Below are 15,130 nucleotides of genomic sequence, written 5' to 3'. Positions count from 1 at the left end.
AGAGAGAAAAGGGGAATGTATAATGGCTCAACATGTTTATTATAGGACATGTTGTATCGCTTTTACTCATTGGGGGGTTATCAGAAAAAAATCTGCTACCAATGGGAGTTGAAAACGAGACCCGTTGGGCGTCAATAAAAGAGTTATCGCTACCATGCTTCTGTATGTTGTCGTTTTTTGAATATTCAAGACAAACACTGTCTTCTTTAGTTAAAAAAAGTTTAACTTGTTCATCACATTATACATAGAATTTCAATCGAATCAAATGAAATTACATCTACATGTAAATTTCAAATTCACTTAAAAAAAAATTCTCACTAGTTTAATTCAGTCTAACATGTTGTTTCACTGCTACTATTGTAACATTCTTTAAAGGGACAGTTCATCCAAAAATGAAAGCGTCATAATTTACTCACCCTCATGTTGTTCCAAACCTGCATGACTTTATTCCATGCAGCGTAGAGCATATGGGTTAGGAACATCATGAAAGGGGGTGAACTATACCTTTAATTATGCTTTTTTCATAACTTGAAAGGGACAGAGAGATCTGTCAAACACTGTATACTAAGACAAACGAACAACACTAAAGTCAACCAGTCCATGAGTAGGAAGTCCATTTACGAGAAGCACTTGTTTACCTGAAAAAAACCTGCATAGTATAAATGAGCTACAGTAAACTGAATCAAATGGTTGGTCCTGAAACACTGTCCTAAAACGGTTAGACCCAAGGAAGGATTCTGGTCTGGCAATAGCCTCTTTCTCGAAATTGCACTCTTATAAATTGACTTTTTTCCTCATAATTGCAGAATAATTTCCTGCTGTTTAGACATTATGAATCACAATTGCATCAAAAGGGGGCCTTGCAGGACCTTAATCCATCCTTGGTTCGATCATGATACAATCATCAAATTAAAATGCTATACAGTAACATTAGAAATCTCATTTCAATGAATTTCCTCTTCCCATCAAGCAGGACTAAATATCACTGCTCAATTCCGGTCTGACTATGTGAGGGTTTGGGGCCGTTCACACGGGATGTATTTTTAGACGGACGTGTTTGGACGGACCGTTGCTCTCGTGTCTCGAATATTTAGCTGTCTCGTGCATGATATGGCGTTCTAAAAACAAGGCACTCAAGTTACAAGTTTAACTTTTAAATAACGCGTCTCTAGACCTTGCGTTTTTCTTGTCATAGTACTCTGCGTCTTGCATTTTTAAACACAATGCAACTCATGCGTTCCATTCAACTCAGGTCTGAACTTCCACAACACTTTCGTTTGTATTATATCACTCAAACATGACACTCAGTGAGACACACTGAGTGTCAGGCCTTTAAAGTGCTTTTAAATGGATAATTAACACAAAAAGGAAAATTCTGTCGTCATATTCACCCTTATTTTGCTCCAAATCTGTACAGAACACAAAAGAAAGTTCTGCGGAACACAAAATATATTTTGAGAGAAATAGAATAGGCTACAGCACCAGTGTTAATGAGAGAGGATAAAAGGAGATGAGATTTCTATCTGCTACTGGAACGAAGCCTGCTTAAGTGAATTCCCCCTCCATATGATACACATGGTACATTCCTAAACACCAAGTTTAAAAAATATATTGTTTTGTAAATAAACAACATTGATAGAAAAAAAAGAAAAGAAAAAAAAAGACTTTCCAAATGAAAGTAAAAATAACTAAGATGTCATAAACATCTGTGTTCATGTCTGTGGATGTTCGTTTTCCTCGCTGTCGCTACTGGAGGGCAGATCATCCGCGCCTATCTTCCGTAGTTTGGCTTGATAATATCTCTTCTTGGCCCGTGCCGCCTTCTCCTTCTGTCTCACTGCTTTCCTCTTCTCCTCCCACACACACTGCTGCAGCAGCAACAGACTCATCGTCTGCTGATGCTCCAGCTCAAACAGTTCCTGTCGACGTGCCTCCCATTTTGAGTCTGAGGTATAAGAGTCCATCGGCGGTAATGAATTCTCAACTGATCCTCTGGCAGGAACACGTGGCACCGCAGGCTCTCTGTGTATCATATCAAAGTTTGCACCCCTAGTCCCTGATCCCAGCCCTGAGGTGCTTCCTGCAAGGGTTGGGTAGATGAGGGAGGGACGACTGGACCTGGAAGAGACTGAATGCGAGCAGAGAGGAGAGGACACAGTGCCAGGAGGAATCCCAGAGTTGAAAAGTGGGTGAGTAGGTGAAGCCAAACCAAGTTCAATGGCTAAGTTCTCCTTGCTGTCTACTTCCTGTATAAAAAAATAACAAAAGAAAAGGAAGTTGAACCGCATCACAATTGCTGTACATTTATGCAATACGAGTCAAAAAGGCATGCAGTACATGCAGTAAACAGGAAATGTGCAGTGACTGCAACACTGGTGAAAATAATAGTGTATGGAATACAGAATATTATATAACTACCCTTATATATTTTTTTCCTTTGAACAATTATACATTTATTCTACATTTATATAATATTTAAATAATTATACATTTATATAATATATAATGATATTGACCAAGGCAGCATTTATTTGATCAAAAATACAGTAAATAAATAATAATATATTTTGTGAAATATTATTACCATTTAAAATAACTCTTTTCTATTTTAATATTTTAAAATGTAATTTATTTCTGTGATGGCAAATCTGAATTTTCAGCATCGTTACTCCAGTCTTCTGTGTCACATGATCCTTCAGAAATTATTCTAATATGCTGATTTGGTGCTCAAGAAACATTTATTATTATTAAGTAATGTTGAAAACCGTGATACGTTTATTTCTGGGGGGTTTTAAAGTTCAAAAGAACATAATTTATGTGACATTTTTGTAACATTATGAATGCATTTACTGTCACATATCAATTTAATCCATGCTGAATAAAAGTATTAATTCCTCAAAAAAAATTATTTCCCCAAACGGTAATATATATATATACATTTATATTCATTTTCGCCTGTGTTGCAAAATGCATGTAAAATGTCGAACTGGTAACACTTTACATTTTAACATGTACATTTTTCATGCCTTGTACATCATAAGATAGTCAATCATATTTTTTTTGTCATAAAATCTGCAATATAAAAGAAAACATTTAGCTTAAGAGGCATTTTAGCAATCATTTCAAGGCCGATTTCAGTCTTACATCATTTTGACTGTGGTCAGCATCTTCATGCTCACTCCCATTAGAGCCTGAAAGCCCCATCACTGCAAGAGAGAGAATGACTCAATTAATCACCTTCCATGTATAATTACAGAGTTGACAGCTGGGCAGAGGGGTAGTATTTCATCCTGTAGTAGAGATGACATGACTATTAATTACCTGCTCCAGGTGAGCCGCCCCTAACTGAGGCATAGCTGCCATCTCCATCTACCTCCTCCAGACAGGAGATCAGGTTTGGTACCAGGGCAATAACTTCTCTCTGCACCTGACAGAAACACACACACAACCACACTGAACATCTGCTACTAGAAGTTCCAAAGCATAGAACTGAATTACAGAAGCGCAAGAAATACTTCAATTTACCTGAGTGAGGGCAGACACAGGAAGCCCAGCTGCCTGCTGTTCCTGTCTCTTCTGCAGCGCTACACGACATTCCACCTTCAGTCGTTTCCACAGCGTCTTCAGAGACCCGATGCTGCTGGGGGGTCGACTAGGGAACGCCGAATTGAAGGCCTGAGCCAGCTCTGCCCATACAGCGTTCCGGTGCACAGTAGTGTTGGTGTCTTTCCGAAAGTCCTGGACTGTGTCCACCACTGCATGGATTCTCCGAAGCAGGAAAAGCTTTTGCTCCAGAGTGAAGTTTGGCATGCGGTACGTCATGGTGGTCAGCATGAGTGTATTTGTGTGTTACTGGGTACAAAGGCTTATGTTGAGGTACTATGTGTTACTTCATTTATAGAAAATCTATAAAATCACTATTTGTTTTTATATTCCACAGAACAGTCTAGTTTAAAAACTGTAAGTGTTTCATGTAGGCCTATAGTTTTACATGGCAACATTTGCAGTATCACAGTGTCAGTTTTTGAGTTTTACACTCCAGCATTACAGGAAGGTGAGGTCGGTTTGGTCCCGTTATGTGCAGTGTGCTTCCAGAGTTTCAGGTGCAGTGATATGTTAAACTCTGGATGCCACAGGTAAATATGAGTGTGTGAGGTCGCTTGATCATCGGTGCTCAACGGAAATGCATCTGGGGTCCACCTGATGCGCAAGGGGTCACCAGGCACACATGTGAAGTCTGTAATTCAGCAGACAGAAAGCAAAATGAAGGGACTAGTTTTTTAAAAACTAGACCAGATTTTAATATTTGCTCCACCTCTTGCAAGAATTAATGAAACATTTGATCTTTGGGGGGGAAAAACCCATGTGCTCAATATTAATTTCTGAGAATCGGTTCTTTTGAACTGTTCGTTTCAAAGAACCGGTTCATTAAAAAAAACGTTCAGCAGTTCTTCTACGTCGTATATTTTCTTTCTTTTTTCGATTACGTTTTGTTAATATTCATACAAGTAATTTATAAACTAAATGTAATGTGTATTTACAATGTACGGTAATATTCGTTTACATCTCTTGGTTGAAAATAAAGTTTTTGCACCCATGTACTTTTTTCATTTGAAAAATTAAATTTATTAAAACCAACTCGGTTTCGAATGATATTAGGCTACGTACAGTACACATCCATCCAGTTTTATTTATAGAAATTCTGCTATTTAGTTATTTAAGTAATATAGCTCAAATCCTATGCTATCATTCTCGGCTCATTACGATTCAGTCCGGTTTTGTGAACCAGTTCATAAGACTGAACCGACTCATTGCATCGATCAGACTCAAAAGAATAATTCGTATAGGAATCGCATCGCTATTATTACACGCAAGAGAACGAACAAAGCAAAAACAAGCTTTTAAATCCATGACTTGTCTAGTACTACAGGTGCGGTTGGAGCAGGCTGCATTTTATTTGAATTATTATAATTACGAATCCACTGTCTGGTTAGCCACAGCGCTAAACCCGAGCATCGCACTACAGAAGTAAACCCGAGCTGCGATGCAAGACTACAGCTAGAGCTCACTGTTCTTAATGAAGCTCTCGTGCATTACACAACCGCTAATGACAAACTGGTATTATATTATTTATATTGACCCTACTTACATGCAATCATCAGTCTGACGATTTTATCCCGAATATATTACACTTTGTCCCCACCCCCTGGGTTTAAGCGGTCCGTAAGAAATTTAAACAACAGACTGGAGACACATGCGCAAAAAGACGCTCCGGGCGTAAAAAAAAAAAAGGCAGTTCACCCATTTGTGCATTTCATATGATTTGTATACCATTCTCATGAGATCTGTTCAACACATATGGTTTGTGCATCAGGCAAAATATACAAATCTACGCGTTTTAACAGTAGAAAGCGCAGGACTCGTTTCATCCAATTGACCGCCAGTGTGGTGCAGACTGTGCAGTATTGAACAGCGCGATTGGACGCTGCGCGATGTCAACGAGGAAGCGAGGAACACATGTATGCATGCAGATTGCAGAACGAAACATGTTGGAACCTAGATGGGACTGTGCATGGCTACTGGATCTAGTATGAACGGAAAATACACACGTTTTCCATTTCACCTCCTCTCAAAATAAAGGCACGATCTCTACAGTAGGTGAAACGGAGCTCGATAGAGGTGTTGTTATACGATGATAAAAACATGGAGATTATCCCTGCTGGAAAATACAATGGTACCGTGTCCTGTTAAAAGGTGACTGAAGTCATACATTCAATAAAAAGGTAGCAAACAGGTACAAAACCTACTTTAGTAGTTATCTTTTGGAACGTGTACGTTAGCTGGTTATTTAACAAATTAAACTTCCCATTTAAACCGGTTAATGACAAGATTGGACCATTTTGATGAATCTCTGTCCAGTTAGAACCAACTGTCATGTTCCAAAACACAGCAACTAACAGGGTAAGATTAGTACTGTTCACTTACTCAATTAATGGTGTTTGTTTACTTGACATCATCTTAATAATCCTACACTTGTCAGTTGAACCCCTCTGACCTAAAATGTTTACCTGAAGTATGTTCACGGTTCTCTGATGTCAGTTATTAGACAAATGACATGAAGGTAAGCATAAAAAAATGGAAACAAAAAATTAATAATTTTATAATTAATAAAAAATACATTTTAGTCAGGGTTTTATTATAATTTAGAAAAATAATATAAATCTCACCCACTCACTACTTAAAATCACAAAATAAAATGGAATAATTGATGATGATTTCATTTTCTATTCTTTTTTTTTCACTAGCTTTTTATGACCTCACAAAACCCTGACCCAGATGAACACTTGATCAGAGTGAGAATGTAGCCCTGGACTGATATAACTACACTGATTTGATAGTATTTTAAAGGCCATTGCGAGCATTATGTATTTATTCTCATTTTATTTATTTGTCAGAGACTTCTGCCATGTGAAAAACTTAAGGAAGTCATACAGTAATGAAAAATGCTGTAATATTTTTGTCGTGCTCCAGAATTCTTCAGCCTGTGGTGTGGACCGAGTGAGATGGCATCTCCTGTGGGGTCTGCTGTGATGGAGATCGCTGTGCTTGTTGCTCCAGTGACTGCGCTGGAATTCCTGGGGGAGGATTTCTTGTTGACAGGTGACTGACATTCATTCTTTTAATGAACGGGTAGCAAATCATTAGCCTGACTACGTCAGACTTCTTGCTTCCGCTCAATTTCATTTCGCTTCTGTAGTCAGTCTGATACAGCGTAAGCTTTCCGTTTGCCTCCGGCCTGAAAACAGCCGGGCCAATCAACGAACAGAGGGCGGGCTGAGAGCCATGACGTAGACGCTGATTGTACCGTGGATGCGTTGATTTTTACTTCACATAATCTGCAAAAGTCGTTCACAGCCATGTTCACTCCGGTATTTCGCTCGATGGTTTTGTTTTCGCATCATACATGTGTTTACAGTGGAAGTTCGATGCGGCTGAGCATGCGCATAACACACGCCATAACCAAACGTTATGTGATTGGCTTACGGGTAACCAATGATTTTAAACTTCAGACAAGCGACCCCCCGCGAGAGAGAAAACACTTCTCTATTATGCCATTCCAGACTCTGTCTACGAAGCAAAGCGAAGTAGCAGAGTTTGGTATTACCAGGCTAGCAAATCATCAAACTAAAAATCCAAATGCATAAAATTATGCAGGATATGACTCATGGGTAATTTTGAGGTGGTTTCTCTCTGCAATCATAAGTTTCTCCAAATGTTCTTGTTTGATCTAGTTTACATTATCCATTGGTTAACATTAAAAACTATAATATCCTAAGTAGTTAGAGACTAGAAGGTCTTTAAAACCTTGTTGTATTTTTATCCCACTGTAACCTATAAATCATTCTCAAACATACCCATAATCTGCTGCAAACAAATATTGCCCTTACCTTTAGATTAAAGATGTAGGATGTCGATTCAGGGTCCTCGGCGGTGCCTCTTACCAGTTCAATCTTGAATTCGAATGCACTGGGCGTTTAACAAAATAAAAAAAAATTCATTACAAAAATCATTAAATATTGATAGGGAAAAATTACTCTTAGACTTGTTTAAAAAGTTTTACGAATCATCACAACATGATTTTGTTTTATTTAAAAAGGTTCAGAATAATACAAAGACAAAAATTCCAAAGGCAAAAAATAACATGAACACGTAAAAGTCTTCACCCGAAATTAGGCCCTGAAAAAACACTCCAAGGCTTTTTATACTAACTCTGTTCTGAGCCGCCTTTTAACTATGCTGTCATTCTAATACAGCTAATTCCCTTCTAAGGTCAAACTTTGGACTTATACTAGTCCTTTATTAACATAAGCTTGCAGAAGCACATATTCAAAATATCTATTTTCGTTTCACACCTATTTTATGCAGCACATACACATGAGCTTTATTTGGCAAGTTTGACTATCGCAACGATGTTCACAGTTCCCTTTAAAAATACATGTGGTCTTAACAATCTAAACATGTTGAGTCCACATACACCCACAAACATAACACCTCTAACAATGACCCTTAAGTTCCCAGGCCAAGCTCAAACTAGGCTTTAAGTAATTTGAGCTTGTCCTTCAAATTCAACACATCCTCATTTGAGCAGTTTGTTTCATTTTCAACCATAAAACTGTTTGCAATGTGTGTTATTTTCCTATTTAATCAGTCAACTTGTCTGATATTTTTTATTAAGTGCTGTGCACGATGAATCAGTCCATTGTTAGGGAGTTGAGCCTTAGTAGAAGATCTTTGCCAGCGCCTGTCTCTCCTTCTTCTCTGTCTTGCGAGCACTCTTTGTGTTGTCCCTCTGGGAGGTGTTCAACTATAAGATCGTCCATAAAAATCTCAACCTTGTCTGTTACGTTAACATTTCTTATTTCTGGGTCATTTCCATCCGTTACATTCAATGCATGCAGATAGTCATTAATATATACCATTTCCTCAAGAAGATTTTTCAAGGAATTTATCAGAAGAAGATTTTTCAAGGAATTTATCAGAAGAAGATTTATCAGAATTCATAATCATTTGTTCTCCAATATTTATTACAACCTGCATGAAATAGAGATCAGAAGAGTTTGATATGTAGGCCACATATATGACAATATGAAACACCTTGCATACTGTTACCCCTAACCATAGTTTGAGCAATGGGTTCTGGAACTGTTTTTGTCATGTGATTTGGTATTTCATGTTCAATTTACTAGGGCTGCACAAATCATTTTATGGCTGCTGCGATTAACTGTGAAAAGTATTGATAACTTCCCACATAATTCTGTTTCTATGTTCTTGCAGTGATTAAACAGAATCCAAGACATGTCTATTGAGGCATGTAATGGCTATAGAATAGCCTGTATATAATAACATGTAATGCATTCTAATATTCAAATATTGCTTTTCTATCATTTATGCACAAAAAAAATCATGCTACTAAGGGGACCAATGTGACCATTTATTCTCAAATTATGTGCATATTCTGCAAATGATTAATGAATATTTAATTAATATACTCATCTTTTGCACTACCGTGGTAACTTGCCATTAAACCTCATTCTCAACCTTGTTTTTTGCACATTTCTGACTTGTTGATAATTTCTCTGTACAATGCACCTTCCATATTTCTTCTACTTGTCATTTGCACTGAACTGGTCTCTGTACCTTCTTTACCTCATAACCTCAATTTTTTTTATTGAAACAATATTTTATTGTAAATTCTATTATTGACATTTAATAATAACAACTACAGTATCAAAAGAGATTGACAATTGTGTTTGTATGGTTTTTTTTTTTCTCTTTAAAATGATATAGACCTAATATGCTCATGTCTCTTTATATAATTGTGTTATTTTCTAGTTCATAGCCATTTTTTTTTTAAATATATAAATTCTCATTCTGCAGTGTTACCTGCAATAACAATTACAGGACTTAATGCAAAAAGTTCAGCCTATCCTCCTGAACGCGGAAGTCTCGCCCAACTCATGGCAGAATTATCCTTTACGTTTCGTATTTATTAGTGTGTTTACCAACATTTAACATTTAACCTATGAAAATGGTTTTTAAAAAAGCACATGGCAACATAGTACTATCACTTTAAACTGTCGCAATGCTTTTAACTTAAGTGCTGCAAGCCATGCTTGTTTTCTCTTGTCAATTTTTGGCAGAAAATGCAAGGCGTATGGCGCCGTATACGGACATTCTTTTCTGAACTGCTGGTGCTCAAAACACGTACTTTCCAGGAATTTCTTTAGTTTATTGCTTTTGTTGTGGCAGTCAACAACAGCGCAGTTTAACCCTGCGCTCATTTTAATTTTTAGTAATGTTTAATTCAGTCGCTCTTTTTACCCCATTTTAACAATGGGTTCCTATGAAGACCGGAACAGGACAGCATCCAAACGGAATATAGAATCCATAATGGCGGCACTCAGCGTTTGCTCAGGAAAAAGGTGTATTTCAGTTTTTTAGAAGCTCTGATAGTAACTGTGTGCTGCTACCTCCTGTGCACTACGTTTTTTGCCCTAAACAACAGTCTGTATTTTGACAAAATGGACAGATTCCTACTTCAGCGAAATATGAACAGGTGGTTTCCAAAAGTGACCACTGCACCCTTAAGAGTCAAATGGGCTAAGCCAGAGGCTCCATCTTTTGACAAAGAGAGTCTTGGCTTTCTTCCTTTGCTGAATTTCATTCCTTTATTAAAAGAAAAAAGTGCTTGAGAAATGCAGAAATGTCTCTCAATATTCATAATGTGAATTTATCTCGATAAACAAGTTATTAATTTGATTCTTTCCTGCAATTGTGTCATTTTTGTTTTTTAGGTGAGGGACCAATCCTCTCTGTTTACAGTCTTCAAGCATCTACTAAAAAATGTGCATCTTTAAATGTTCTCCATAACTACCGTATCCATGGGATACGACCTGTTAGAAAACATCAGTCTGGAGGGAGTCAGTTCAACAGTGTAATGGACAATGACGAGGAGGAGATAATTGTTTTTGGAGGAAAAGGAGTTCGGCTTGTCAGCTTCAATTCTGCAGGACAATGCCTGAAATTGGTTGGTCCACTCTTGGAGCTTCAAGACTGGGTGCTGGACATTCATTGGCTAAAAGCACAACCCCACACATTGTTAGGCATAGCCTTGGCCCACAATGCCCTGCTGCTCCTAGAAGCAGAATCTGGTAACATTCTCTCCTTCTATTCTTGCGTAGAGTCCTGTCTTCTCTACTCGGCACTTATGATTGGTCCAAATTGGGACTCTTTAGTGCTGGTGGGTGGGACTGTTTTCAACCAGCTTGTGCTATGGAGGCCCACAGGGACCAAACCCAGTGGCCAATCCCAGGTGGAGAGACGTCTACTGGGCCACAGTGGAGTCATTTTCAGTCTTTGCTACCATCTGAAATCTGGGTGGCTGGCGTCTGCCTCGGATGACCGCAGCGTTCGTTTGTGGAGCGTGGGCACATTGGGTGGAGATGCAGGTTGTGGAGAGGAAACACCAACATGTCTTCGGGTTCTTTACGGGCATCAGGCACGGGTCTTCTGTGTCAAGCTTACACCCAGCCGTGTATTCAGTGCAGGAGAAGATGGAGCGTGCCTACTCTGGGAATGGGGAGGTGAGGGGAAGGTGGGATGTACGTTTAAAGGACATAGGTCTGGTGGAGTGAAAGCTCTGGCTGTCAGCGGGGGAAGTATAGGCTGTAGGGAGGGATGGATGGCTACTGGAGGGGCAGATGGTGGGGTGAGAGTGTGGAGAGTGACAGAGGAGAAGAAAGACAGTAAGGAAACTCAGGCAGAGACTCAGCTGGATCTGGAATTTAAAGGGCAAGGTTGTCCCAAAGTGGTCCGGTTAGTGGGTGAGGACGAATCAAATACAGTTCTGGTCTGCACTGATCAAGGAGAGGTGTGCCTTAGTCAGGGTGACACCTGGGATGTCATCTGGCAAGGAGGAGCAGAATTCCAGTCATATTGTGTGATGGAGATCACAAGCATCCAAGTCCAGAATTCAAATTGCACCGTGTGGGTGTGTGCAGTGGGTAATCTGAACGGAGGTGTCCAAGTGTTCCTTATAGGGCAGCCAGGCGTGGGAGTCTTGCTAAAAGCTGGACAGGGTAAAGTTCACTCTGTACTTTGGGTCAAGGGACTGTCTGGAGGGTCCTGGAGTTGGTGTCTTCTGGCTTCAGGCTCTGAGGGATTGGTGTACCGGTGGACAATAAAGGTGATGGAGGATGAATCAGGCCTGCATATGAAAGAGGAAACTCTTCTTCCATTCCTGCTGCCACCCTGTGCCAAACGCTGGCTGACTGCTGCAGTTACCTTGCCACAAAAAAAAGGGTCATACCTGTGTGGTGACCGGAGAGGGTCACTACTGCTCTATGCCGAAAGAGAAAAGAATGACACAAGAAATGGAGGAGAAAGAAGAATGGACTCACAAGATCAAGAAACCGAAAACCGGCAAACGCAAATTGGCGGTCCTATATCTCCCATCAGTACCCTTTACGGAGTCCATGGGAAGCAAGGTGTGACTTCCGTGTGTGAGTATCAAGACTTATGTTACAGTACAGGTCGAGATGGATCTGTAAGAATACTAACTGTTGAAGAAAACGTCCTGAAGGTGCGTAGAGTTCAGCGGGCCTGCAGAGGCATGGAGTGGCTGGAGAAGGTTCTGTTTCTGGGCTCGGATGCACCAGAGGTACAAGGAAAGATGCTGAATGAGAGAATTGAGAAGAGGAAGATCGATCAAGAGAGTGAAAGCGTAGCTGAGGCTCGGTTTGTAATGGTTGGCTTCCACTCTGTCCACTTCATTATATGGGACCCTCACCGACAAGAGAAGCTATTATCAGTTGCCTGTGGAGGCGGCCATCGATCCTGGGCCTACAAATGCCCGGTACACACCCACACGGATCCTCATGCACATGCAATCGGACATGGTACCCTTGTGTTCATCAAACACGGAGCTGTCATGGCATCACGTTCATTAGCGTCCACAGAAACCGATGTGAATGGACACACCCTGAAAGAGGGGCTACATGGGCGAGGCATCAGCTGTGTGTGTCATCTTGGTAGTCTCACAAAGACTAGAGAGTTGTCAGACCTTTGGGAGATTTTTGTTACCGGAGGGGAGGATACCACAGTGGGTGTACTTGCCATCAATCCACAGAGTGGAACTGTTAAAGTGCTTGCGGTTCTAACAGACCATATCTCAAATGTTCGTGCTCTGGCTGCCATCAGAAGAGAAGAAACGAATGAAAGAGGGAGAGGTGACCGGACAGATACCTCCTTGTCTTCTTTGGTGTTCTCAGCGGGTGGCCGGGCTCAGCTGCAGTGTTACCGGCTCTTGATTAGTTTGGATGAGCAGCAGGGTCAGCCGATCTGTCAGGTCACTCAGATAGCTGGCCATCGATTGGATGAGCAGTGGGAACGGAAGCGGAATCGACACAAGACCATCAAAATGGACCCAGAGACGAGGTACGTATGTGTTTGTCAAAATACTCTCTACTTTCCAAGTGTGGAACTAGAGTTAGGTTTGGGAAGTTATTTGTGTTGTCTTAAAGGGATATTTCACTCTAAAATGAAAATTTACTCACCTTCATGTTTTTTCAAACATGTATGAATTTTGGGGGGGTCTAGTGTTGTTTGATGGTTGGTAGTAGTTGTTTTGAAAATGTATGACCACCAGAGAGCGGACAATGCAATGTACTCCCTCCCATTTACTGTGCAAATGCTTTCTCGTGTTTGCAGGTACATGTCTATGTCTGTGGTGCGTAATGGGAATGAATATGTTCTGGCTCTGGGCTGTAGTGATGGTGCAGTAAGGTAACTTGGTTTGAGATTAAAAACATATTAATTAAAATTAGTTTCATGTTTTAACATTCTGTGATTGCATTGAGACCGTGTGTGTTTTCTCTTTTAGGCTGTTCAGTGTGACTGAGAGCAATAGGAGTGTTGACATGCTTTGGGAGTGTTTTTACCATCAGAGGTGTGTGCTCAGTGTCGCCACCTACAAGCTGGAGGACTCCCAGGGGAGAAAGTAAGGAAATGCTGTACATTTATCAAAAACATTGTTATTCCATGTTTACATTATTTCTTACACTTATTTGCATTTGTCCATCACTTTCGGTCTCAGGCTTTTGTTGCTGTTCAGTGCCACTACAGATGGTTGTATATCTGTGTGGGATTTAACAGCAGTTTTGAACAGTAAGGCTGGTGTCAGCTGGCAGGGTGAGTCATACATACACCAGAACATAAACACTTTTTTGTTTTTTGATTATTTTTAATGTCTGTATAACTGTGTTCTTTGTTTTTGTTTTTTGCTGTGGTTAAGAAGAACTTAAAATTATGTTATTTGTTTGCATTTGTTATATATGTTAAAGGTATAGTTTACTCTAAAATTAAAAACCTTCTTTATTTACTCATAATAATAAAACATTATTATTAGACTTTCCATGCAACTGTTTTACATACAACAACATCTCATAGTGACCACAGCTATTAGGCTCCAAAAATTACAGTGAATTTGCTCTGATTCAAAGATGGAATATGTGTATTCTTATAAATAAATAAATAAATAATTTTTATCAATTACAAACCCATTACAAAATGTTATGCATAAAAAAACTGTGAAGCTGTCCCACAAGTCTGGTAATAGAACTTTAAAATATGTTTTTGTCAATAATGATTTACCCTTTCTTTGCTTCAGGCCCATCAGCCCCTTTCTTTTCTATACCTGTCCATCAAAGTGGAGTCAATACACTTGTCTTATCACCGCAGAGAGAGATGGGGCAAATGGAGGAAAACATGATCTCATTGGCCAGTGGTGGAGATGATGGACAGCTGTCTCTACTGAATATCAAGATTGATCAGAAAGAGCAGGAGAATGGAGGCATGTCTCTACAGCTACTTTCTCATAGGTCAGTGCCCCTGGCACACACTTCCCCTCTCACTGGGCTATGTTTACTAAGCCCCACCCTATTGGTGTCCACCTCACCAGACCAACGCTTGTGTTTGTGGAGTGTGAACAGCGATGGCCTCCGCCCACTGAAGGTGCTGTTCTCACACACCGCAGATGCTGCTGGATTATGGGCGTGGTTTGGGGTGGGACAAGAGGGAGGAGCCTGGGTGGTTGTTTGTGGCCAGGGCTTACAATTGTTTCAGTTAACGGAAAGCGAGATGGATGAACCAAATGAAACTGTTAATAGGAGTGCAAAAGAAGAGGAAAGAAAGAAAGTGATATTTTCACATTGTGTTTCAAGGACATAACACTGACTATCAGCACTCTTTTTTTTATGATTTATAAATGAAGATGCCAAAGAATTGTAATTGTAAAGTTTGTGATTTTCAAATAAAGATCTTTTTAATGTCATATTTTTTTACTGTGCCTGGGAAAGTATCTTGTGAAGACAATTTTATTTTCAATATGGCCTAACAATGAATGTCTATACAGCTGTACAGAACCAGTCAAATTTTGGACACGCGGTTGACTGAAATTGTTTCTCATCATCCTACAGACATTTTGATATAACGGCCAGTGTTGTTGTTAACTAACGCAAAACTATTAAAAAACATTTTCGGTAATTGAAATAAAGCTGAAATAAAATACAGT

The 15,130-nt window shown here is 39.6% G+C and overlaps 2 protein-coding genes across 7 annotated transcripts; one reads left to right on the top strand and one right to left on the bottom strand.

Moving 5' to 3' along the window:
* Positions 1 to 20: 20 nt before the first annotated feature.
* On the bottom strand, positions 21 to 5,266 carry fsbp (fibrinogen silencer binding protein). Its single transcript, XM_084390425.1, has 5 exons — positions 5,150 to 5,266; positions 3,526 to 4,237; positions 3,322 to 3,427; positions 3,145 to 3,206; positions 21 to 2,246 (listed from the first exon to the last, which is right to left on the bottom strand). The coding sequence occupies exons 2-5, from the start codon at positions 3,832 to 3,834 to the stop codon at positions 1,713 to 1,715; spliced, it is 1,011 nt and encodes a 336-aa protein (XP_084246551.1). The 5' UTR covers positions 3,835 to 4,237; positions 5,150 to 5,266; the 3' UTR covers positions 21 to 1,712.
* On the top strand, positions 3,675 to 14,890 carry wdr6 (WD repeat domain 6). Of its 6 annotated transcripts, none has more exons than XM_084390402.1 (7): positions 3,675 to 3,813; positions 6,532 to 6,660; positions 10,356 to 12,996; positions 13,270 to 13,344; positions 13,442 to 13,558; positions 13,655 to 13,749; positions 14,228 to 14,890. In XM_084390402.1, the coding sequence occupies exons 2-7, from the start codon at positions 6,564 to 6,566 to the stop codon at positions 14,785 to 14,787; spliced, it is 3,585 nt and encodes a 1,194-aa protein (XP_084246528.1). In that variant the 5' UTR covers positions 3,675 to 3,813; positions 6,532 to 6,563; the 3' UTR covers positions 14,788 to 14,890. The 6 variants fall into 6 exon arrangements, with proteins under 6 accessions (XP_084246528.1, XP_084246529.1, XP_084246525.1 ...); XM_084390403.1 differs by lacking the exon at positions 3,675 to 3,813 and adding an exon at positions 5,441 to 5,654; XM_084390399.1 differs by lacking the exon at positions 3,675 to 3,813 and adding an exon at positions 5,508 to 5,754.
* The last annotated feature ends 240 nt before the right edge of the window (positions 14,891 to 15,130 follow it).

The sequence above is a fragment of the Rutilus rutilus genome (genome assembly GCF_951802725.1).
Source record: "Rutilus rutilus genome assembly, chromosome: 19".
NCBI classification, from domain to species: Eukaryota; Metazoa; Chordata; class Actinopteri; order Cypriniformes; family Leuciscidae; genus Rutilus; species Rutilus rutilus.
Note: the sequence above shows the minus strand (reverse complement) of the source record. Positions and strands in the feature narration are given on the sequence as shown.